General features: G+C 50.3%; 1 protein-coding gene across 2 annotated transcripts in view; it reads right to left on the reverse strand.

The window, feature by feature from the left end:
• The window catches only part of CNIH3 (cornichon family AMPA receptor auxiliary protein 3), a 118,124-nt gene extending 98,845 nt beyond the window's left edge, over positions 1 to 19,279 (reverse strand). For both annotated transcript variants that reach the window (XM_032646781.1, XM_032646792.1), the window contains exon 1: positions 19,162 to 19,279. In XM_032646781.1, the coding sequence (XP_032502672.1) occupies positions 19,162 to 19,242 (81 nt within the window). In that variant the 5' untranslated portion in view covers positions 19,243 to 19,279. The remainder of the gene's footprint in view (positions 1 to 19,161) is intronic.
• Between the last annotated feature and the right edge of the window lie 3,795 nt (positions 19,280 to 23,074).

Genomic DNA, 23,074 nt, shown 5'->3' on the forward strand with positions numbered 1-23,074 from the left:
GGAGGAGAGGGGTGAGCCAAAGCAGCAAAGGAGAGGCGGGGCAGGGGGGGAGGGGGGGAGACGAGACAGCAAGAAGCTTCAAACACATTAGGGAGGCACAGAGAGCAAGCATACCATTTTCCTCCGTAAAGGAAAGAAATATTCCTTCTGAGTATTTCTGCCCCTTTAAAATAAAACAAGCCCCGCCCTCCCAGAGAAAGAGAGCAGTTTCATACTGCTCAAGGCTCAAAGTGGCGAGGCAGCCGCTGTCACCCCCGTGGGCACAGCCCACACGGGGTCTAACACAGTCCCACCTCCCTTAGCCACACAGAGACCTCGGCCACCACTGCCCAGGGGCTGCTGGCACTGGAGCCATCGCCGTCCCCCTGCGCCCCCAGCTCAGATGTGCAGGCGCCTGGCCGCTTACGCATCTACTGCTGAGTCCTCAAGACTGGCCTTTGCCTACTGTCCAGTTTCCCAGACCTTTGAACTGGAGGCTGATCCGGAAGGCCTCGGCCCCCTAGTGGCAGGGGATGAGCATTACAGCGAATTAGAGAAAAAACTGGGTCTCAAATTGAAGACGCGGCTGTTTGGAACGGTCAGCTGTCTGCGGGATGAAGGACAGTCGTCCCGTTGCAGCAGCCAGGAGAAACTTAACGAAGGACGGATGAGAACAAAGATAAACGGGGAAGGGTTATGTGGATGCTTTTTTCCTCCAGAGAACTGTAGAATTTGTTTCAACAAATGCATGCTGCTGTATGCCGGGCAGCACGTTAGAGCTGAAAGGTCCCTCAGACACCATCTAGTCCAAACCCACTCTCTCCGATAAGCCGTAATCTAGCTCCATAGCTACCGACCACCTTGGATGTGAAATTATCCAGTAGAGATACTTACAGTCTCTTCTACACATTCAGTCACCAAGCAAATGTTGAGTGCCTGGTACATGCAGGCGCTGGGGTGATGGTTAAAGCAAGGCAGACTCAGCACCGCCTTCACAGAGAATGTCCAGTCTAAGAGGCCCCCAGGGTCACTCAGCCTCTACCCCAGTTCAAACGCCCCACCAGATTCAGCAGGGTTGCACCTGTAGCCACCTCCCAGCTTTGGAGATGCTGGAGTTGCCTCGCCTGGGCTGGATTCTCACCCCAGGTGCCCCGAACATCGGGACCACAGCAAGGAGGCTGCCTGGCCTCCTGCCTCGCCTGGTCCTGCCTCCTGGCCCCGCTGTCCTGCCTCAGTCACTCCCATCAAGGTGACGGGCCTGCAGGGGTCAAAGCAGGACCAGTGTGGTTATATTTAACATCTATTGCATCTTCTCCAGTTTCCTTAAGTGTGAATGAGCCTCCACGTAGATGCGGCTGGAACCAATATCCAAAAGGTACTGCAAATAAGATGCTCTGTGGAGACAGCAACCAGCACACCAGAGTGCAATTGCTCACACCGTGGGCATTTTCTCCTGTAGACTGCTATCTCCTTCAGGGCCGGCCATATTTTGTTCCTCCCTTATTCCTGAGGCCCAGGATCCTTGGTAGGTACTTGATAATTGTAGAATGACTATATGCATTTGAGGACAGGAATATAAGAGCTAAAACCAAAACACACACTCTCCAAACGCCTGCCTAGAGCCACCAGGACCACAGAAGGCCTGCAGATGTATCCAAGCTGCCAGGTCGTAGCTGGCTGACACAGGCAGAAATAGGGACCTTTTGGGGGTCTTGGAGAAGGGCTGCATCTTGACTTTTATGTCCAGATGCATTGCCAAGAACTCTCTTAGAAAAGAGTTTATGACTCACAGCAGCGTCCGTTAACAATGTCCCAACTTCTTCTTCTGCCTAACCCCCTATCTTCAACCTCACAGGGTCAGGCTTCCTTTTTGTTTTTAGTTTTTATTGGAGTAGAGTTGATTTACAATGTTGTGTTAGTTTCAGGTGTACAGCAAAGTGACTCTGTTATACATATACATAAATCTACTCTTTTTTCTTTTCCCGTATAGGTCATTACAGAGTATTGAGTAGGGGGTCAGGCTTTCTATTTCGAGATGGAGGACCCAACCATCTTTGGGTTTTCTCTCATCAGAGCTACTCACATGTACGTGCAGTTCTAGGACTATGAGAAATCAAATACCAATCATTCTCTTTAAAAAAAAAAACACACACAAAAATCTCTACCTACAGAGCACAGAGAGCTTGAAACCGTTACTCAAAAGCTACAGCAGAGCAAAGAGGTGGGGTAACACATGGAAAGGAGCCATACTCTGGGATCGGACCGCCTGGAATCACTCCTGGCTTGGCCATGCACTACCTGTGTGACCACGGGCACTTTTTCTGTGCTTCCGTCTACTCCTCTGCAAACTAGAGCTAACAACAGGATCTGCACAAGAGGACACTGTAAGGATTAAATGAGTCACTACAGTTAGGGCAGTGCCTGGTGGACTAAGTATTCAATCAAGATTAGCTATCATCGTAGCTAATAGCCTCCCCATCCATGCACAGAATAGCAATCCATGTAAAAGATCATTCTCTAACCAATCTCTATGCCCAAACTGAGTATGACCAGCCCACCCACCCAAGCCTTAATCCCCAAGGGCAGGAATTAATCTGAACTTTGTGAAAGTTTCCCGGTGATTCACATGCATACTCAAGTTTGAGCATACCTGTAGGGGATACCCTAAATGAAACTACAGCAAGATGCAGGAGGAACGGAACCTATAGCTTTCACCGGTTCTACAAAGACAATTCAGTGTTCCATTCTCGTCAATTAACCATCATCATCAGAGGAAACAGAACAGGGGGGAAGAGAGCACACAAGACGTGACGGTTCACGGTCCTAATCTCAGGTGACGTGCAAGTGATTTAGATGTGACCGCTCCTTCAACTGTCTTGACAAATCAAAAACCACTGCCCCAGGAGTCTCACAAATGACAGCCCATTTAGTTTCCATTAACTATTGATGCGGAAGGAAAGTGGGGGCCTGGCAGCTTCAGGAATTGTTGGAGGTGGGGAGAGGCCAATATCCCCATCCTATGAGAGAGATGCTAGAACACGACAAAGAGAACGTGACAGAGGAAAAAGGAAGTGTGTTTGTGGCGAGAGGCCCACAGCCTCTGAGAGCTGGCTGTCCTTCGTTTGAGAAACGCACCACTGCTGAGATAGACCCTGGAATCCAGTTCAATCTGCAGGAGCAGAGGCCACGCCTGTGGAAACCGTGCTCTCGGCAATGTTCCACTCGGACGTCATGACGTTGATTAGTCACAGAGCTGGTGGCTCCTGGCTTCCTTCGGGGCCTAAGAAATTGGGGTCCTGGGCTGAGCTGGTGGCTGCAAGGGGAAGCAAAGACTGGAAGGTACCGCAAGGCCCTGCTTCTCCGCACACAGGGTTGGGGGATGGAGAGGCAAGGAAGAGCTCTCTCAGGGTCTCCAGCGTGCCTGGGAAAGGACAGCATCGCTGAATAAAAGCAGGACTTCAGAGAGGCCAGCTCGGGATGGATGGAGGGGGGATTCCCGGCTGGGTCATACATGGTCATGTTGGGCACATCCCCGGGAAATGACTGGTGAGCAGGGAGGCGCATTCCCTGGCAAGGGAACCTTCTGTTTTCCTCCCGAAGGCACTGCAGGCCTGCCCTACAGGTGGGGCTAAACCGCCTTCCACGCAGCAGGTGCCGCCCTTCAAGTCAGCCCGGGGTGATGCCCGGGCCGCTCCCCTCAGCAGCTCTGTCACCACCACACCGCGCCTCGAAGACTCTAAGTGCAGCATCTTCGTATCCCAATTGCACTGAAGATAAGCCTCGGGGGCCCTGGGGGATTGCACTTGCCTGCTCAAGGAAGCAAATATAGCAAATGCAAAGTACAATAATTCAGTGTCATCATGGTGGAACGTCAACTGTTTCAAGGGAAACGTGTCACCTCCAACTCCTCTTCACAATCGAGTGTTCCTTCTTCCTTCACCTTTGGACCCGCCGCTTAGGAAGCGACAAGCAGTGGTCTTCGGCACACCCCTAACAGTCCTGCCCCTTAACGACCACTCACCATCCCTCGAGTGACAGTACACAGGGCATCTCAGCAGATGGTGGCAGAGGTCCTCCCTCATCACCCAAACCTCTTGTCCCTGGGCCCAGTGCCGCCCCCGCTCCACCAATTCATCCTCACTTCCCTTGCCCCTCTGGGCCTTGCCCACTCAGGGCACAGACACTAACGAGCAGAGAAGAGGTGGAAAAGACAGTGGGGATGCTGAGAGGAAATAAATTATTCAGATCATCACAGGAACCAAAAGACACAAAGGGCCCCGAGAGTCTGAACCACCAGAGCGCACACGTGGCTTCCCCTGACAGACTTGACACCAACATCCTTTGCAAAGAAAGGACTTTTGTGAGCAGCTCTCATCAACCGCTTCTGCGGGTACCTGCTGTTAAGGGCACCGGGCCGTGAGTGGGGCCTCTCCTAAGAACAGAAAGGGGCTTCAGCTGTCACCATGCCCACGCCCTCACTTTACAGATGGGAAAACCACGGCCCAGAGAGGTGGGCTGAGGCCGTGATGTAGGAAGACCGTTGTCACCAAGCAGAGGTGTTCCGGCCTGCACTCCCACACGACGGGGAGCCAAAGGAAACTGCAGGCCACAAGGCGGGCAGCCGATGCCACTCCTCTTCCGCCCTGACCCCCTCCTACTCGAGCCAGCTGGGCCTGAAGCTGGGGCGGTGTTGGGGGAGGAGGGGACAAGTGGACCCGAGGTCTGAAGCACAGAAGCATCAGATAAAGGGGCTTCTTGTATTTGAAAGTCCACTTCAAGGAAAGAGTGAAGCAGCGCCGTCAATGTCCCATAGAACAGGGGTCCCCAAGCCCCGGGCCACGGAGTGGTACCAGTCCGCGGCCTGTTAGGAACCGGGCCGCACAGCAGGAGGGGAGCGGTGGGCAGGTGAGGGAAGCTTCATTTGCCGCCCCCCATTGCTCCCCAGTGCTCGCATTACCGCCTGAGCCACCCCCTTCCCCTACCCGCCCCCCCACCCCCCGTCTGTGGAAAAACTGTCTTCCACGAAACCGGTCCCTGGTGCCAAAATGTTTAGGGACCGCTGCCGTAGGAGACAGAGGTCAAAGATCAATCGTGTTTACTGGGCCTCTGATTACTGACAACCAGGCTCCTTGCTGGGAGGCGAGAACAGTCAGGGGTCCACCTAGTTAGGGGGGGAATGAAAATTCACAGACCAAACAACCAAGAGAACACACTTCCTCATCAAAACAGTAAGGACTGCTCTCTGTTGTGAGATAGATACACCTCCTTGAGGGCGTACGGGAGCCCTGAATCAAAAGAGAAACCAGTGAGTAGGGAGCAAATCATAGGAAGCTTCCTGGAGAAGGAAAAAATGGAAATACTGTACGGATAAATAGAAAATAGAACTGCAATAAAAGGATCACACGCTAGAGGTACACATGTGGAACCAAACTGAGAGTAAAGGAACGACCAGGTGATTAACTTTATTTAACGTGGTGTCCTGGAAAGGAATCATTCGCAAATAAGATTCAAAAGAGCCATGGACCGTTGGGGAGATCCCCGGTCCAGTGCCCGCCACTTCCTAACGCTGCCTGCGTGTCCCAATCACCTGGGAGCTTTCTAAAAATACAGAGTCCCGGCCCCTACCCTTCTGAGAAATAACATCTCGGGGTGACACTAGCCCGGCCACCTCCTTTCACAGAGCAGGAAGGTGAGGCCCAGAGCAGTGGAATGTGGGTGGTGAAGTCTGGAAAGACAAACGGGAGGAGAGTTCTAGAGCCCAGATTCAGAACGTCAGGCCTGACGTGACACAGGGAAGAAGGGTCCACACAGGCGAAGAGAATCCACCTGACCGTTGGGATGAGCATCCTGGCGGACAGAGTGCAGAGGTGGGCCGCGGAGCCTCGCAGAGGTTCCACAAAAGGCGGGCCCTGCCCAGCCTGGAGGCAGGGGCTGGGCTGAAGCGCCATCACCATCCTGTGTCCCTCCAGCATCTCCCTGTGGCTTCCAACTCTTCGCCTTCATCCTCTGCAGACACCGCCCGCCGTCTCCCGGGCGGTTCAGCATCACCCGGAGCGACCGTAAAGCTCAGGGAGCGGGGCCAACGCTCGCGGGTCCCGGGTCCAAGGCGCAGGTTAGCCCTGCCTCGTCCACCGGCAGGTTGGCACCTTCTCCCCAAACGTGGCTGCGAAGCATTCTTCCCATCTCACTCCAAAGCGGGGTTTCTATCTTGGAGTCACTATACTAAACCGGAAATGCCACTTGCTTTGTATGTCTTTCTTATTCATCCATTGGCAAAGCATCGAAATCACAAGCGCATCTGACTGTCCTCTGCAAGGCAAGGGTCGCACGCGCTGCTGGCAGGGAGGGGAGCACCTGGGAGGGATTGGGAGTCGGGGTGCCGAGGGTGGGTGTTCACTGGCCAAAGGGATCAACTGAAAATCTAGTGGTGGAGGACACACCGCCGTAGCGCTGTCCACACCCAGCTGAGAGGGCGGTGGTTACACAGCCACAGTGTGAGCAACAAGCCAGCCGTCGCCTAGCTTATGACCTTGTGTCCTTTAAGGCTGAGTCAGAGGACAGACACCATGACAAAAGGGAGGAACGGTGTGGCTCTTCTCAAGGCAAGGGGCTGGGGCGGGGGGCCAGTGCGAAACCTGACCCTGAAGATGTGTGACCAAAACATCTTGCACAAAAGCTGCAGGAAAGAAGGTGACCCCCAAGTCAGGACACCAGGAAGAAGAAAAGACCCACTTGTTTGAAGAGCAAAGACACTGCAACCCAAAGAGAGGTGAATTGACATGTCACGTGGTTTGGGGATGGGCACCAGGCGCTGCACACGTCCTGAATCAGGACCCTGAATCTGGACTACCCACGTGTCCGGGCCTCGCAAATGGAAACCTCTGTCCACGAGGGGAGAAGGCACCTCTCAAAGATAAAGCATTGTAAATAAACGAAAATTTTAAAACAACCCTCAACGCACATCTTCCTCAGAGTTGTGCAACAAATTAAATATGGGGATTGCCGGAATATTACATGTCCCTCTTTTCTTAATTCAACCAACATTGTTCTCTTTAGCTCCATCTAGAAAACAACCAAATGTCACAAAATCCGATAGCGAGTTGTTGGGGAAGTATGAGGATTTAGTCTGCACAGCTGGGATGGTCAAGGAGATACATTTTTATTCTTTATTTCAGTAGCTGTAAAACGTGACAAGTTGCCTGATGAAACCCCTCTGGACTGGAGGAAGCAACTGGCAGGGGAATTTGGAAACCTAGAGGTTTGCTCTGGGCTTGGCCATGACCTCGCCTCTCTGGGTTCAAGTACCTCATTCCAGACGTGAAGACAGACCAGATGATCTTAGGTCGCCTTACGTGTCGGGATTCCAGGACTATACGATTATATGACTCTGTCCTCTGTCAGCAATGTAAGTCAATAAAAAGAAAACAAATCAGCAAACCGTAAAGCTAACCCATCCAACTCGGCCTCATTTCCAGAAGAAGTAGAGTGCAGGGTGCCACGGGCCAAGGCACAGCAACCCACGATCCCTAACAGCTGACTGAGCCTGGACCCCAGACGCTTTACTAGCTTGGGTTTTCATTTGTTTTATCGATTTTTTTTTTCTTGAAAAAGATATTCCACTTGGTGGGTTTTTTTTGTTTTTGTTTTTTTTGCGGTACGCGGGCCTCTCACTGTTGGGGCCTCTCCCGTTGCGGAGCACAGGCTCCAGACGCGCAGGCTCAGCGGCCATGGCTCATGGGACCAGCCGCTCCGCGGCATGTGGGATCTTCCCAGACTGGGGCATGAACCCCTGTCCCCTGCATCGGCAGGCGGACTCTCAACCACTGCGCCACCAGGGAAGCCCTCCACTTGGTGTTTTGATATAAGAAAGGAAAAACTGAAAAACTGAGGGACTACATGGACTAAGAAGCAGCTCCAGCAACCAGTTCTCTGTGTGGTGCTGCCGGCGTTCTCTCTCCAAGGTCAATGTCTCAGGCCCAGCACTTCGATGGCCTCCCTGTGGCTCAGTGGGACTGACCTCTTGAAAACACCATGCTGGTCCTAGAGTCATTTCTCCCTTGGCTTTAATAATCCTGCCACACCAAACTTCATTTTGGTTCCTTCATGACAACCCTGGAATGACGGAGGAGCTAATTTTAACAGAGGTGCCAGCACACGGCATAGCTCTGAGCCGTAACATCACCTCTCCCCTCGGGAGACAACTGATGCTGCCTCAGTTGTCAAAGTAAGCAAAATAACTTACTCTGTACAGTGGTGGAAGTTGCCAACTTTGCTAATTATAAGAGAGTGACTCCTGGTAGGAATGCAGAGGGGTCATATTAAGTGGTTCAGACAGGGCTTGGGAGGGAGCCCCCTTGCCCTGGGCTCTGTATGAAGCAGGGAATGGAAATTGAGCAGATCTGCTCAGCACAGTCTAGATGAGGGGCAGTGGGGGACTTTCTCAGAAAGAGGAGGGAATTTGAGGGTACGGGTTTGCTTTTCCAAGAGGAAAAGGAAGAGCTGGGTTTCACTTTACCATGTACGCTCTAGAATTTGGGGCTAAATAGCCTGGAGGACACCAAACTGGCAAGACACCATTTTTTCTTATTCTTGATTCACACAACTGCTGTTCCACCTTCTAGGTTAGCACGCACTTTGCTAGATTCCTGCAAAGCTGTCATCCAGTGCCCTCTGTAAAAGCTGCAGGCTCCATCACCTTGCCTCCATGGAATGTTTTAAGGATTGGAAGATGGAGACTTTACAAAGGGCAGTGGGCAGTCATCACTCAAGTGGGGGAAACACACTCAGGACCAGGAGTCCAGTAAGTCCATCCTCCTGGCCAGAGCACAGCTGTTCCTCATCAAGCTGAGAATGAAGATAAATAAGATCTTTTCCGGCAACTCCCTTGGGAAAACACATCACAGGGCCTGTGGTAACAAGATAACCTTCGCTTTAGAGAAAATTTTGCTTTCTCCGATTACAGGGGAGGTGACAGTTAAACTGAAGAGCTCAAGTAGTGAACATCTGTCATTTTTTTTTGGTCACTCAACATCCATGCCCCCTTCCTACACCGGTCTGATTTCCTCTGGAGAATTACCTCTCTCCTTTTGAGCACAGTCCTGGTGGGAGGGTAAACCCAGGGGCCTGTCTTTCCACCGGGGAGGCCTGGAGATCCCTGTCTTACTTCTACCCACCACTCGGTACAACCCACAGGGGGCACTGACCCAGGCTCAGCCCGTAAGACTCTCCATCCTTAGAAGGAGAATGAGGGACAGAAGACAGAGTGGGCAGCAATCACAATCAAGGTTATCCTGTTGCTGCAAGTCTTGTTTCCCAGGCTTTCCATCCTTCTAGGAGCACTCCAATTCTATTTCCATAATTCCTTCTTTGATTAAGGTGGCCTGCACTGATTTCTAAGAACCTTAATCAGTACATTCCCTACACAGAAATCTGATACCGAATGCCCAGGGAGGTCATTGGAAAAGAAAAGCTATGACAAGAGAAAAGGAAGAGAAATACAAGATGCACGCAGCAAGCACTGGATGAGATGCATACAGCAGGCAGTGCAAGAACCACAGAGTCTGGAGCTGGACAGGAGCTTAGGGATCACTTGGCTCAGCGCCTTCATTTTACACACACGAAAACAAAAGGCCCAGGGAGATGCAGGGACTCGTCTAAAGCCCCGAGCAGCTTGCTGAGAGCCGCTGCAGCAGCAGCTCATCGGCCTCATTAGCTGTCAGCCCCTTTCTAGGGCAGGCCTTTTGCTTCTAAAACTGCCAACCAATGAGAGAAAAGGATGTCAAGCCCAAACACATTCTTCTCCAGTCATTTTTCTCCAGTCAGCACATATGCTTGGTTGGTCTCAGCTCAATTTCCTCATCACTCTCCAGAACCTCCAAGCAAAGTTATCGCGGGATAAGTCACAGTCCGGTAATGACGAAGCGGCTTTACGCTCTCAGCCTCTGGTCCCTGCTCCTAACTCCAGACAGTGACTCCACGTGCTCTAAGAGGCCGGCTTTCCCCACGCACTGCCCCTCACACACTCCAGTTCAGTGACTGTTACTAATCACCTCCCCCTCCATCCTCCAAAGTGGCCAACGTAAGCTTGATGCCACCCAATTCAGAACGCCTCTCAAGAATCTCCAAGCCCCCCGCAATGGCCCGCTTAGGATATAGGACAAGGAGGATAAAAGTTTTATGAAGATTTCAGGCAGGCCCGTGGGATTCACTGGGCCTGTACCATCTCCCAGTGAACAGAGAAAGGAAGATGGGAAGCAGCATCTGTGTATCTCTTCGATGTAAAATTTAGAGACCGTTGGCACCAACCTGTTCTCTTTGGCCCTGGTCTGCCTACAGCTGCTGTGAAGCCTCCACAGCTGGCAGTATGCCTGGGTGGACACAGACCGGACACGTAGCTCCACCTCCACACACACACGACCGGACTGGACCCCTCTCCCCTGACACACCCGAGGGTGGGTTACCTCAGGCCGACAGACAAGAGCAGTGCCATGTGTTCCAAACCCATCTTCCCCGCACTGGAGTCCCCCATATCTCAGCCTGACACCTCGCAATTTCCATTTCTTCATTTTTGCATTCAGGGGGACTAGAATCTTTTGGCTATTTCCATACCCACAGCCCTTGAATGCAGTTGTTGCTAATTCCTTTCTCAATAAGGTTCACAGAACACATTTAAATATTTTTTTATCCAAGATACAAATGTCTCTATTATATAGGGGACCATCTGGGCTGCTATCGCTAGCTGGCTATGTTGCTATCAACTCTTTTTTTAGGGTTCATGAATCAGTTGCCAATAAGGAAAAAAAAAAAAAAGGAAGTCAGCTCCAAGACTCTGCTCTCCTCCCCTGCATTTTTCCTCAGCAGGAGAGCTTTATTCCATCATCAAAATGGACCATGTGAACACAAAAACAGAAAAGATACCTAAAACTAATGTTCTGGAAATATCAGCCCACAGTTCTAGATGCCTTGGGGGAGGGAGGTGGTGTCAGCTAACTTCCCAGCGCTCAGGCCCTCCAGCTGGGCTAAGTAATATTGTGTGGCCTCCGGCAGAGCTAAGATATATGCAGAGGAAAAGGAAGAAAAGGAAGCAGTAGAAAAAGGGGAAAAGGAAGGAAGGAAAGAGAGCCGTCAAGGCCTGGGATCCCTAATGCCAGGGAATCACCAACAACCGCAGATGCCAGCCAGCCTGGAGCACCTGCCGGGCAGCCCGGGAGCGGAGCTCTGGGTGCAGGCCGCTGGCCAGGGAAGGAAACAATACAAATGGGAAGCCAAAACCGGAAAAGAACGTGAATGGGAAAGCTAAGGAACGGAGAGAGGGGGATGAACCTTGGATTCACAGTGGCCTGGCCTGCAGTTTCTTCCTGGCTAGAAAGGAAAGGCATCCAGAGAAAAGTGATCAGTGTGTCATTCAGCTGGAAACATGTCCTGAGTACAGACCTACAGCTTTTACAGACACTGCAAAGGACAAGAGGCCATGGCTCCATCTGGCCAGACGGCATCACAGAAATACGGCCTCAGCTCACCAGAAGTCCCAGGTGTTGGTTGTACTCAAGGGCAGCCTATGCAGACACAGGTGGGGGCCCTTGGCCCCGAGCCTCTGGGTGGTGAGAAGCAGACACTGGTTGGGTACGTGTGCACAGTTAACTGCTCCCACTAAGGCATTCAACCCCAACCGTGTGGACTGCAAATGGACACACAGGGATGCCCCACCTCCTACACCCACCCTGACCCCAGAGAGACAGAGAAAAGCTAATTCCATCCTCCCAAAGTTCATGGCCAGGAAAGTGTGGGATTTGCATTGCTGGGGAGTATTTTTCGTTGTGGTGTTAATTGTGTGCACGTGTGTGTGAATGACATTTTTACAAATCTGGTTTGTCTTTTAAAACCACTTTTGTGACCCAAGGCAGATTAAAGAGACTAGGAAATGAAGCCATCCTCCAAACTGTCTCCCTGTGAGCTCAAACCTGCTTCACTTCCAAGCCCCAGCAGTCCCCAGCTTAGGAGCAGAAATGAACTTGAGTCTTTTTTTTTTTTTTTCTTTTCTTTTCAGTACGCGGGCCTCTCACTGTTGTGGCCTCTCCCGTTGGGGAGCACAGGCTCTGGACGCGCAGGCCCAGCGGCCATGGCTCACGGGCCCAGCCGCTCTGCAGCATGTGGGATCTTCCCAGACCAGGACACAAACCCGTGTCCCCTGCATCGGTAGGCAGACTCTCAACCACTGCGCCACCAGGGAAGCCCGAACTTGAGTCTTTGACTCCTCTGTGGCCCAGGTAAGGTTGCCTGTCCCCCTCCCTGGCAGCCACCAAATGAAGTGCTGGGCCTTTGGGCCTCCCACTGATTCAAGAGCTGAAATGCAATGGTTTAAATGAACAACAACAACGAATTTTTGCACAAGAGCCCTTCGTTCTCAATGTCAGGTACATTTCTCAGTTCTCACATACCCAAAACATTCGCAGGCCTAAAATCTTGGAAAACACTTTTAGCTCTTCCTGATGAAATCCCTTGGAAGAAATGACTGTGGTCAAGGGATGACGGCCAACCGCAAGATTTGTCTCCGGTAAAATCTGTTTAAGGAGCATTTATAACTTCTGACAGCTAGGACCCAATGCTAAGACTTGAAGAAAGATTCTGTAACTATTTTATTCACCTGAAAGACCTGAGGATTCCAGAGTGATATAGCCAAACAGACCAGATATTTAAGCAAGCAAATAAACATGGGATGTTTGGGACCCTACTGTTGGTCCATCCTAGAGGAACACAGAGAGAAGCAACGCACAGGGGCCAGAGGGTCAACAAAGGGCAGAGCTGGTGCAGCAAAGACCAGGCACCAAGAGAGTTCCTGCTTGTAAAATCAGAGGAGCCACCAAAAATTAAACACAGAATTACGATTTCATCCTGCATTTCCACTTGTGGGTATATACACCAAAAACATGAAAAACAGGGTATCACAGAGATATTTTGCACACCCATGTTCACAGCAGCACTATTCACAAAAACAGCCAAAAGGTGGAACCAACAGATGAACGGATAAACAAAATGTGGTACATACATACAACAGAATATTTTCAACCTTAAAAGGTATGAATTGCTGTCACATGATACAACATGGATGAACAATCAGGACGTTATGCTAAGTAAAATAAGCCAGACATAAAGGACAAATACTGTATAAATCCACTTATGTAAGGTACATAGAGTAGTCAAATTCCTAAAGACGGAAGGTAGAAAGGTGGTTGCCGGGGGCTGAGGGGAAGGGGGAATGAGGAGTTATTGTTTAATGGATATGGAGTTTTAGTTTGGGATGATGAGAAAGTTCTGGAGAGGGATGGTAGTGATGGCTGCACGCCCATGTGAATGTACTTAATGCCACTGACCCGTACGCTTAAAACTGAGTTAAAATGGTCAATTTGGTCTACTTTACCCAATTAAAAAAAATTTTTTTAAATCAATTTGAAAAACTAGAGGAGCCAGAGACAGCCCAAAGTAGAAACTGTGGGGCTAGGTGAAATCACTTTCTCTCTCAGGTAACCAGGGCAACACAGAGAAGGCTGAGCAAAAGGCAGCAACAGGATAGAACTAGAGAAAACAGACTGCTTGACCAGGTAGGCTGAGTCTCAACCTGGGCTAGAGTAATTAACTGATGGAGACTGGACAGGAACACCCAGTCCAATTCAACACACGCTGAATTAGCGTCTGCACAACCTCTGTCTCTCTAGGCCTGTATGTAACTGAGGCCCTTACAAACCCTTTAGCCAGAGCAATGGACTTGTTCATTTATGACAATGGCCTCGGAGTCAGGTGGTGATGAAGGTTCTGTTCTCAGCACCCCGTCACAGACAGGAGTGCCGAGGCCTGTGGTGGTGGCCAGCCCCGGAGGGTGAAGCCATTGTCTCTGACAGTGGCACCCGGCCCTGACCCTGGCCGCTGCATCCCGGAGGCTGTACTGCGCTGACTCTCCCTTCCGAGTCGAGTCTCGGAGCAGATGGTAGGAGCAGCTGCCAGTGCACCCAGCACCCACAGCACCCAGCCGGACAGCCACCCAGCCGGGCCAGTTCCCAGGCACTGCTCCCATAGCCAGCCACCACAGCCCAGAGCCGCAGGCTCCCTCGTTTCTTTGAAGGGTGAGTTCTGAGTTCCCAAGCCAAACAAGGCTACCAAAGATGGGACGTTCACTCCTCCTTTCACGGCCAGTCTGAGAACCACCAGCCACGCGCTCCCCACGTGGTCACTGTGTCCTCCTAAGTTCTGCAAATGCATAACGTGGACAGGTAAGGGCCCTGCCCTCCATCTGCTTCTCCTGCACGTAGACAGCCCAGGCACACACATGTGAAAGTGTGTCCTCATGCAAGGTCATATGTGCACAAGAGCAAGAGAGCCATGTGAGCTGTCTCGGGAGTCTGTGGGAGGCTGGAGTGAGCAGAGTTGACGATGGTGAGATGTGAGTGAGACAGTGAAAAAACTGTGCAGAATTTAGATCCAAGAGGGTAGAAGTCTTTCCTTTTGCAAAGAGGAATAAAATGCACATTTCCAGGAGGCAATAGAATCTACCTATGGAGTTGGGGCTGTGAGACGGCAAGAGTGGGAGACTGGCGGCAGGGGTAGGTAGACACCACTCCATGACAGGGCCCCCCCCCACAACACCAAACTGATGTGGACATTGTCCCATAAGATATCCTGAGATCCCACCCTTAGTCTGCAGTCCCTGTGCCCTGTAGCAGGGATTGTCCCAACCAAGTCGTTAAATGCCTCCGACACTTTGCACAGAAACGTTGGTGGCTCTATGAGAGTCTAAAAGCTTAATCTTGGTTTAGCTATCTCTTTTAGTGTTTTATATTTTGGCTGTATTTTAGCATATGTAAGAATGTCTCCTGTTTGCCTCTCTTTCTATGCCAAATTAAGAATATTGCCAGCCTCATCATTAAGTTGTATGAGGATTTACCGAGCCCCTTCTACATGGCAGACACAGTTCCAGCCTCCGGAGAAACCATGGTGAGCAGAAAGGGTCCCTGCTCTCGTGGAGCAGCCTCCTGTGCTAGCTATGAGGCAGTGGAGAACGAGGTGGAGGCACCAGAGACGAGGGGAATCGGGGAGGCAGGAGGTGCAAACATCACATGTCAAAGTGAGATACCGGCGGGGGTGGGGGGTATGGGGATGCCTCAGACAGAACATAAAGTGGAGACCAGATAAGACATGGCTAAGAGCTCAGCATCATATGAATAGGCCAAAGTAGGTCCTCAAGGGACAGGCTGTCGCCAACCCCAGGCGTCCTATCATTTATGTAAACCCATTTTTTGTTTCCAGATGGATAATCTGAGAAACTGAGAGGTTTACTCAGTTCCCTATGACTGAATCTCTGACAGGCTAGAACTGGCTGAAAGGATCAACCATAAAGACATTTCACCTAGCAAAACTGTCCCTCAGTACGTACTACTTGTCATCATCTGTCAGGGCCCCGTTAAAACTCTCCAGTAGCAAATGCTGCTGGGAATCCAATGAAATATTATTGGGAATTAATTTTATTTGTATGTTGTCAAAACTCAGAGTTTTAAAAAGTGACTCTAGATATTTAAAAAAAATTTCTTTTAACCTGAAATAACTGGTATGAATCTTTGATCTTTCCAAAGAATGGTTTCATCTGTCTTTATATAAAAGAGACAGTCTGCAAACAGGCTCAACCAAGCTGGAGCTGAGAGGGCTCTTACTAATAAACACTGTTCATTTTATACTGGCTGGAAGCAGACATCACTTCACATCTGAAACCCTTTAGAACACTTTTTTTTTCTTCTAAACATCCAGTATGCAATGTTTTAAGATACACGTATACACCATATTTGGAAAAAGAGACACCCAAATCTCTTCTGGATGGTAAGATTAGTAGTGATTTTGTTCCTTTATTATGTCCCTGTACTTTCAAAATTTGGGGCAATGAACCTGTAGAATTTTATAAGCAGAAAAATAATTTTTAAAAAAATGAAACAGAATTTCCTCTTTTTAAAAAGGATACATAGTATGTTTGGTGTCATCTTCTTCTTGTTTCAACTCCAATCAGAAATTCCAACTCCAAATATTTCATTTATACAGAGAAAGGTAATCCTTTGGATAGAAACATTATTCACTATTATCAAAGTTAAACAATCCAAAGGCAGTGACTAGGGTTAAAAAAAAGGACACGGGCATAAGAGTCTCAGACTCAGCTAAAATCTCAGATCTAATACATCCCAGCTGTGCAACCTTGGGCAAGTTTCATAACCTCTCTGATACCGTTTCTTCATCTGTAAAATGTCAGTTGTGAGGATGAAAAGGCTGCCTGGGCAGTAAGGGGCCATGTGCCTGATGGTATGAAAAGCCACACACACACACAACAAAAAACCAAAACCCTCGGTTTTATTCTGCATCTTCCAAATGTGACAAATGTACTCAAAGACAGTGGCTCATATAAAATAAATTGGTAATTTGAAATCTTCTCATTTGAAAACAAATGCAGATAAATTTTCAAAGTAAAAACCAAGACTGGAAAGAAATGTTGTGCTACAGCCGGCCACATCCATCCTTGTTTCCAGACCTCCAGTGGGAGGAAGAGGCAGGTAAACAGTTGGAGGTACATCTGAGGGGTCCTCTGTAAATGCCTGAGACTGGCCTACTACAGACACTCAATAAATAGTAACTACTCTTACTATCCCTAAGTAGGTGTGTACCATTAAATAAGAAAAAGTGCTAACCTCTTATCTTACAACCCAGACATGGCAGTGGGGTGGGTCTTTTAACTGCTATATACTGTGAAGTGCCCAATTCACTATTTGGGATGTCAATATAGAGTAAGCAATCAATATGGTTCGTCAGATCGAGAAATATACAAGGAATAGAAGCTGAAAAGAAAGCAAACACAGAGTCTAACACAGACCAACATAAATTTTGGTTGAAATAATTACCCGCCTATAACCAACACCCACACATACAATGCGTACACAGATTGTGTCGATGTGTCTCAGATTTCCCCTTTCAATGTTCAGCAACCAAAGCAACGCAGTAGGGCTCTGAGATGTTTGATTTGGACACAGGGAGAAGGAAAAGACTAGGAAAGGAAAAGGGGCTGAGACTTAGGAGTTGTTACCGCAATTTGAATTCAAAGAGCACGAATTCTTTTCATCATTAGAAACTGGAATCTTGCCAGGTCAGGGATGAGGTCAGGACCTGACCCAGACTTGGAATCTGACTGCATTCAGCTACCCCTAGACAAGGGGGTGAGTGTTGGAAACCTGAAGAGTAGAGGCCAACAATGGGATCACAGCAATGCCTGATTTTGAGTCAAATGTCTGTTAGTCAACCAGGTGCACAAACCACCTATTTAATTAACCTGCTCTTGAATTATTTATTGTCTTCCCGAGTGAGAGAAAATTATTCTTTCTGGTTACCTGCTTGGCTTCAAGGGCTAATTCAGAGAACTCCAAGCCTGACAGTTGGATGGAGCTCCCTGGTACCTGCCACTCTCTGGCCAAGGCAAAAACATAAAGAAACAGCAAATAAAGTATTTCTGAAGAAGAGAGGTAGTTAGCCTTCTACATTTCAAACACCTTACCAAATCCAAAGAAGCACAGAAAGCTCCTTTCGAACACATTAGTAGAGGTCCACTGCACTGTTTGGGCATGATCTGCTCTGCACCCCTTGTTCATTCTAAGTTAGGTAAAGGTTTGTTTTCCCTTAACAACTGCCAACAACTTCAAGGCTCAGTTCTCCACTGCAGATTAGACCCACCCTCCCGGGCAGAGGAAGAGATGGTGCAAAATCCCATCACTTCTCACTCGCAGCATTTTTGATCAGTCCCGAAATTCCCACGTCTGAATTCCTACTCTCTCACCCCCAGATTCCTAAGGCAACTGATTCACAGACTTACACCATCTTAGACATCAGGGGAGGCTTGGAGATCATCCAGGTCAACTTTCTCACTTTTGAGATGTCTTCCCTAAGGTGACATAATTAGAAGTCTTCCTCCTCCCGGGGTTCCCCCTCCTCCCTGCCAGAGAGCCTTGTCCAGGAATTCATCTTGGGATCCTTCCCTGCCGCCTGACTTGCTGGGCAGGAAGATGCACTGAGGTGCTTCTCCTTCTAAAACGTGTGACCTTAACCATTCTTCCCACCAAATTTCTGAGGGTGAAGCCAGGGAGCTTAAACAACCTCAGAGGACCAAGTTCTGGGAGTTCAACTGACTTGGCCAATGTTGTGCTGTCTTTATGAGAGAATCAGCATTCCGCACTCCTCTCTCCCTCTCTTCAGAAGCACTCTGTCCACTATTCCCACACCACCCCTGCAGAACCAGGACTCACCAAGACTGCCCTCAACCTGGTGTAGCCCCAGGAAGGGCAGCACGCAAGTCTGTGCCCGTTGGAGATGCTGCGCACCTGGCCAAGTGGGGATGTGCCACCTGCAAAGTCTTTCGGGACTTGGTTGTCTCGGACCCCAGGAAGGCAAAGGAGGAAACTCGCCCTCCTTCGCCTCTCTCTACGTGACCACCCTGCACAGCCTCATTCACGCCTGTCTTTCCCCAGTCTCCCTTGCCTTCTCCTGGCTTTTCTCTCGTCCTCACCGCCCGCTGCCTTCCTTGCCAAACCCCATCACCTGGTTCCCGTCCACTCCGCTCCCCGGGCCCGGCCTCTCCCTACTTCCTCTTACAAGACGCTCCCGTCGTGTTTCCACTTTGTCTCCAATTATGTCTAAATGCAACCCACCACAGATACTGACATTTTAAATGTTTAGTTGTTATAGTTACTTGACTAATTGCCGGGCCGACAGTGGCACTTCTCCTTCGCCTCCCGCGGGCAGCAGAGGAGGCGGCCGGGGAAGTAAGGGGGTAGATGGGGCTGTAGACGCTAGTCCCCGGGGTCTGGGACACAAGGCCAGGCCCTGGCAAGGGTGCTCTGCCCCGGAAACCGGCGGTCTCTCCGCCTACAGCCAGTAGCCAGGGCACCGAAGGCGCGCCCGGCCTCAGGATTGCCGCGAACCGTCTCCCGCCCTGGGACAACGGAGCGGCAGAGAGTCTAACCTCGGGTGCGCCGCAGCCGGCCTCCCATCCGTCCACACTCGCAATGTGGATAAAGTGAGGTGGCATCTTCGGGAACCTGAGGAAGGAGGTCGCCAGGGGCGCGTTTGGGGGCGAAAGGAAAGAGTTAGAAGCCGCTGCCGGTTACTCACGTGCCAGATGGCGAAAAAGATGAGCGCAGCGCACAGCACCAGCGACAGCATGTAGCAGAAAGCAGCGAAAGTGAAGGCCATGGCCGGCCGGGGGCCGCCCGCACTCCAACCCCACCACACACAAAGCAGCGCCTAGGAAGCCGTTGTCCCCCTCAAGGACCGCACTCCCTCAAAAGGGGGGCAAAAAAGGTACGCCAAGCGGAAAGCGCCTTGAGGGTCCGCGAACGGGGCCAGGATTCCCGCAGGCTCTGGCGACCCGGGACTCCTGCTTGTTTGCGAAAATAAGTGCGTCGGGCGTCGTTGGCGGGAACTGTCCCCAAATCGAGGAAGAAACCAAATCAGTAGAGAGCTCCTGCAGATTAGCGTCAACCGGCGAGCTTCTCGAGACAACACGGCGAGGGCTGCGAGGACTCCACGGAGGACCGCGTGAACAGCTCCCGTGGCCCCGGAATCCCAGGGAAGAGCCCCCTGCCTTCCGCGCCTAAGCCACACAGGAGAGCCGACAGCGCCGCTCGGGACTCTCCCGCGCCAGCCAGGAGCCAACCGAGAGCGTCCAGCGAGGTGCCCGGGCAGACCCCGAGCTGCTCCCAAGTCCCTGGAGAACAGGTCTTCAGGTAGCCGGGAAGAGCCAGGTCCCCTTGGTCCTGCGCCCCGGACGCGGATTCCACGGCTGCCCTGCGCTCTTGGGCGCGCCCGGCCCCTGCTGCGGCCCCCGGCTCACCGGCCTCGGTAATACAAGTTCCCCGGAAACGAGGGGTTGGACCGGGCCGGGCACGGGCTCCAGCCCAGCGGGCCTGCTCCCGCCCGGGCAGCTGGAGTGGATCTCAGGCCAAGAGCCGCTCGCCGCGGAAGCTCGCTCCACCTGCTGCTGCCGCCGCCTGTGCCACTGCGAGAAGTGAAGACGCGCAGCCGGGGATCCCCTCCCTCTCGGCTCCGGCTCCGCCGAGCACGCCCTCCTCGGCGGGCGGAGACTGAGGCGGCCGAGGCTGGGGAAAGGTGGGCGGCCAAGCGCAGGCAGGATCCCGGTCGCCGCCGCCGCTGCGGTTGCGCCAGCGGGCCTCTCCGAGGAAACTTGGAGCCAGCGGCGTAGGCGGGGCAGGACGGTCGCGCCGAGGTGGGGCTGGGTGGGGAGGAGCAGGGACTCTTTAAACACGTGCGTCTGGAGGAGGCGGGAAGCTGCGGAAGGGTATGTGTGTACCTCGTACGTAAAGGTTGCAGGAGCCGCTCCGTATCTCGCCACTTGCTCGGCAGTGGGAAATGTGGCGCCGAGGCAGTTGGAAGCGTGTTGGTTGGGCACACAGGACAAGCTCTTGGAACCCAGGGTTGTTCGGGTGGGTTTTCCCGAGCTGTGGATTTAATACTCCGGGCTGCGTTTGCAGCGCATCCCTGAAGAATTCTGCATGAGCGTCTTTCACTCGCCGCCTCCACCCTCCCCCGCCGTCTGACCTTGGGAATGGGGAAACTAGACTTTGAGGACTATTGTGGGCCGGAAAGGCGGCAGCAGTGACTCTGTGTGTATTGGTGTTGGTCTAAAGTGTCAAGAGCATGTGCTTTTGCAGTCAGACTCCGTTCTAAGAGCAACTTTCTAAACTTCTTTAAATCTCGGTTTCCTTATCTGCATAAGGGTCAACATGTAATTGCCTCTGGGTCTCCATTGCACCGCCAAGCGCGAAATGAAAATGTGGGGCTTCTTGTTTAAATGTATTGACATATAAAGAATTTCAAGATAGCAACCGGCAGAGTTTTAAACCAGGGGTGAGGCCCTTCTGAGTACAGGACTTCCCCCGCCCCACGCCCCGCAACTGTAGAGGTTGCATACCTGTGATTTCAGCCCTGCTCTGTGTTGTATTTGTTGCCACTTTATCTTTCACCAAAGTATGTCTCCAAGTATAAAGTTTCATTAAGGAAAATTTGCAAATACAGAGATGGGAAAAGATGAAGCAAACGCTATAATTTACCACCCTCAGACACCACTAACACAAAAGTGGTTGGTATATTTCTTTCTAGCTCTATTTTTGCTTTTTACTTGATATCAATTATTTCTTTTAATTGTTGTAATTATACTGCATAAATTTTTGTAACACCAAAACGATACTATAATCTCAAAGGGAAATTTGACCATTCAATATTTGGAGTCCCTTTAAGGCTGATCTGTTGTCATTTGTTTCTGCCGGTTCTTGCTTCCGGAGTCCTAGCACCTCATCTGTCTAGTAATTTTTTATTGTATGTCAAACATTGTTTTTAAAAGTTCTTGTGGAAATTTGAGGTCTGAGATGATGTTATCTTCCTCCAAAGAAAATTTTCTACCTCATTTACCAAGTGTCTAGGGGAAATGAACACTCTAGAATTACCTCAATCCAATTTCAGGGATTGAGATTTGTGGGCTACCCATTGACTGTGGTCTGTGTAAGGGCTGGTTTTTTTATGGTTCACTCTTATTCACATGCAACAGTCCTTTTGGATCCCAAGCCAAAGCGAGTGGGTTTTCAAGTCCCAAGTCTTGGTGGTCCTTGGACTCTGACTTTTGCTCCAACCCTGCAAAGCACTAAAAGCAGCCTCTCAGCCACCTGTTCTAGATTAGCAAATGCCTCTAGGGCAAAATTGACCCCAAGTGCTAGGCTGATGTTTCTGGATTCCCAACCACTCTCAGAACTTGACCCCAGTAATTTCTTACTCCCTTGTTGAGTCTTTGGTGCTTTTAAGAAGATGTTTTTATATTTCATCCAGCTTTTAAAATTGTGTTCAGTCGGAGGATTGGTCTGAATTATCTAGCCCAGCATTACCAGCAGCAGAAGTCTCTACATCAGAAGAAATTTTCATTATCCTACCACTCTGACTTTCAAGTCTCCATCCATATCACAGCCTCTATTTTTCTTGCCCTTTCCCCAGCCATGCTTTATTTAGTTTTATTGGTTATAGAATGGTATCTCAGTAAAGGTGACTGCAGTGATAGAATTTCAGAAAATAAGAACCCCAGGCAGTTACTATTTATTCAACAACTGTTGTTTAGTACCCATGTGTTGTGGGCATCGTTAGGGATCCACAAGGTTCCCAGTCTAACTGCTGAGGTAATTAATAACTCTTTCACCAGGCAGTGTCTTAAAAAAAAAAAAAAAAGTGGCTATGACACAGTGTAGGAAGACAAGGAATAAAGTGATTAGAAATAGATGTTGAGTGACCAGCTAAAGTGTTCTGCACCCAATTCCAATGTGGAGGATTTTCCCACATCACCACGCACCCCTCAGAAACCAGCTGGTGACCTACAATTCAACTCGATTCTGACACTGTCTACCTGGAGATAGTATCAGATTCTACAGGTTAAGGGCTCAGTCTCATAAGCCAGTCCTCCAATTCAGATGCCAATCACAAGACCAGGTTGTCACCTGTGCTTCTGCTGGCTGGCTGTTGATTTGGAGGTTCCAAGGACTCCTTCCTTGGGTTTGATTAATTTGCTAGAATGGTTCACACTACTTAGCAATCTAGTCTACATAGTAGATTACCAGTTTATTACAAAGGATATTAAAGGATACGAATGAACAGCCAGATCCAGAGATACGCAGGACAAAATCTGAAAATGTCCTGAACACAGGAACATCTGTCCCCGTGGAGTTTGGGATGCACCACCTACAGTGATGGGTTCTGGTTTAGCAACATGGAAGCTCTCCAAATCTTGTCCTCTTAGACTGTTGTGGAGGCTTCATTACACAAGCATGATGGATTAAATCATTGGTAACAGAGTCAACCTCTATCCCCTCTCCCCTTCCCAGAAATCAGGGAGTGGGACTAAAAGTTCCAACCCTCTATTCATGGTTGATTCCCTGCACAACTAGCCCCTATCCTTATGTGCTTTCCAGGAGTCACACCATTAACATAAACCCAGTTGTGGTGGAAAGGGGCTTGTTATGAATAACGA

Source organism: Phocoena sinus, chromosome 1 (genome assembly GCF_008692025.1).
Source record: "Phocoena sinus isolate mPhoSin1 chromosome 1, mPhoSin1.pri, whole genome shotgun sequence".
Taxonomy (NCBI): Eukaryota; Metazoa; Chordata; class Mammalia; order Artiodactyla; family Phocoenidae; genus Phocoena; species Phocoena sinus.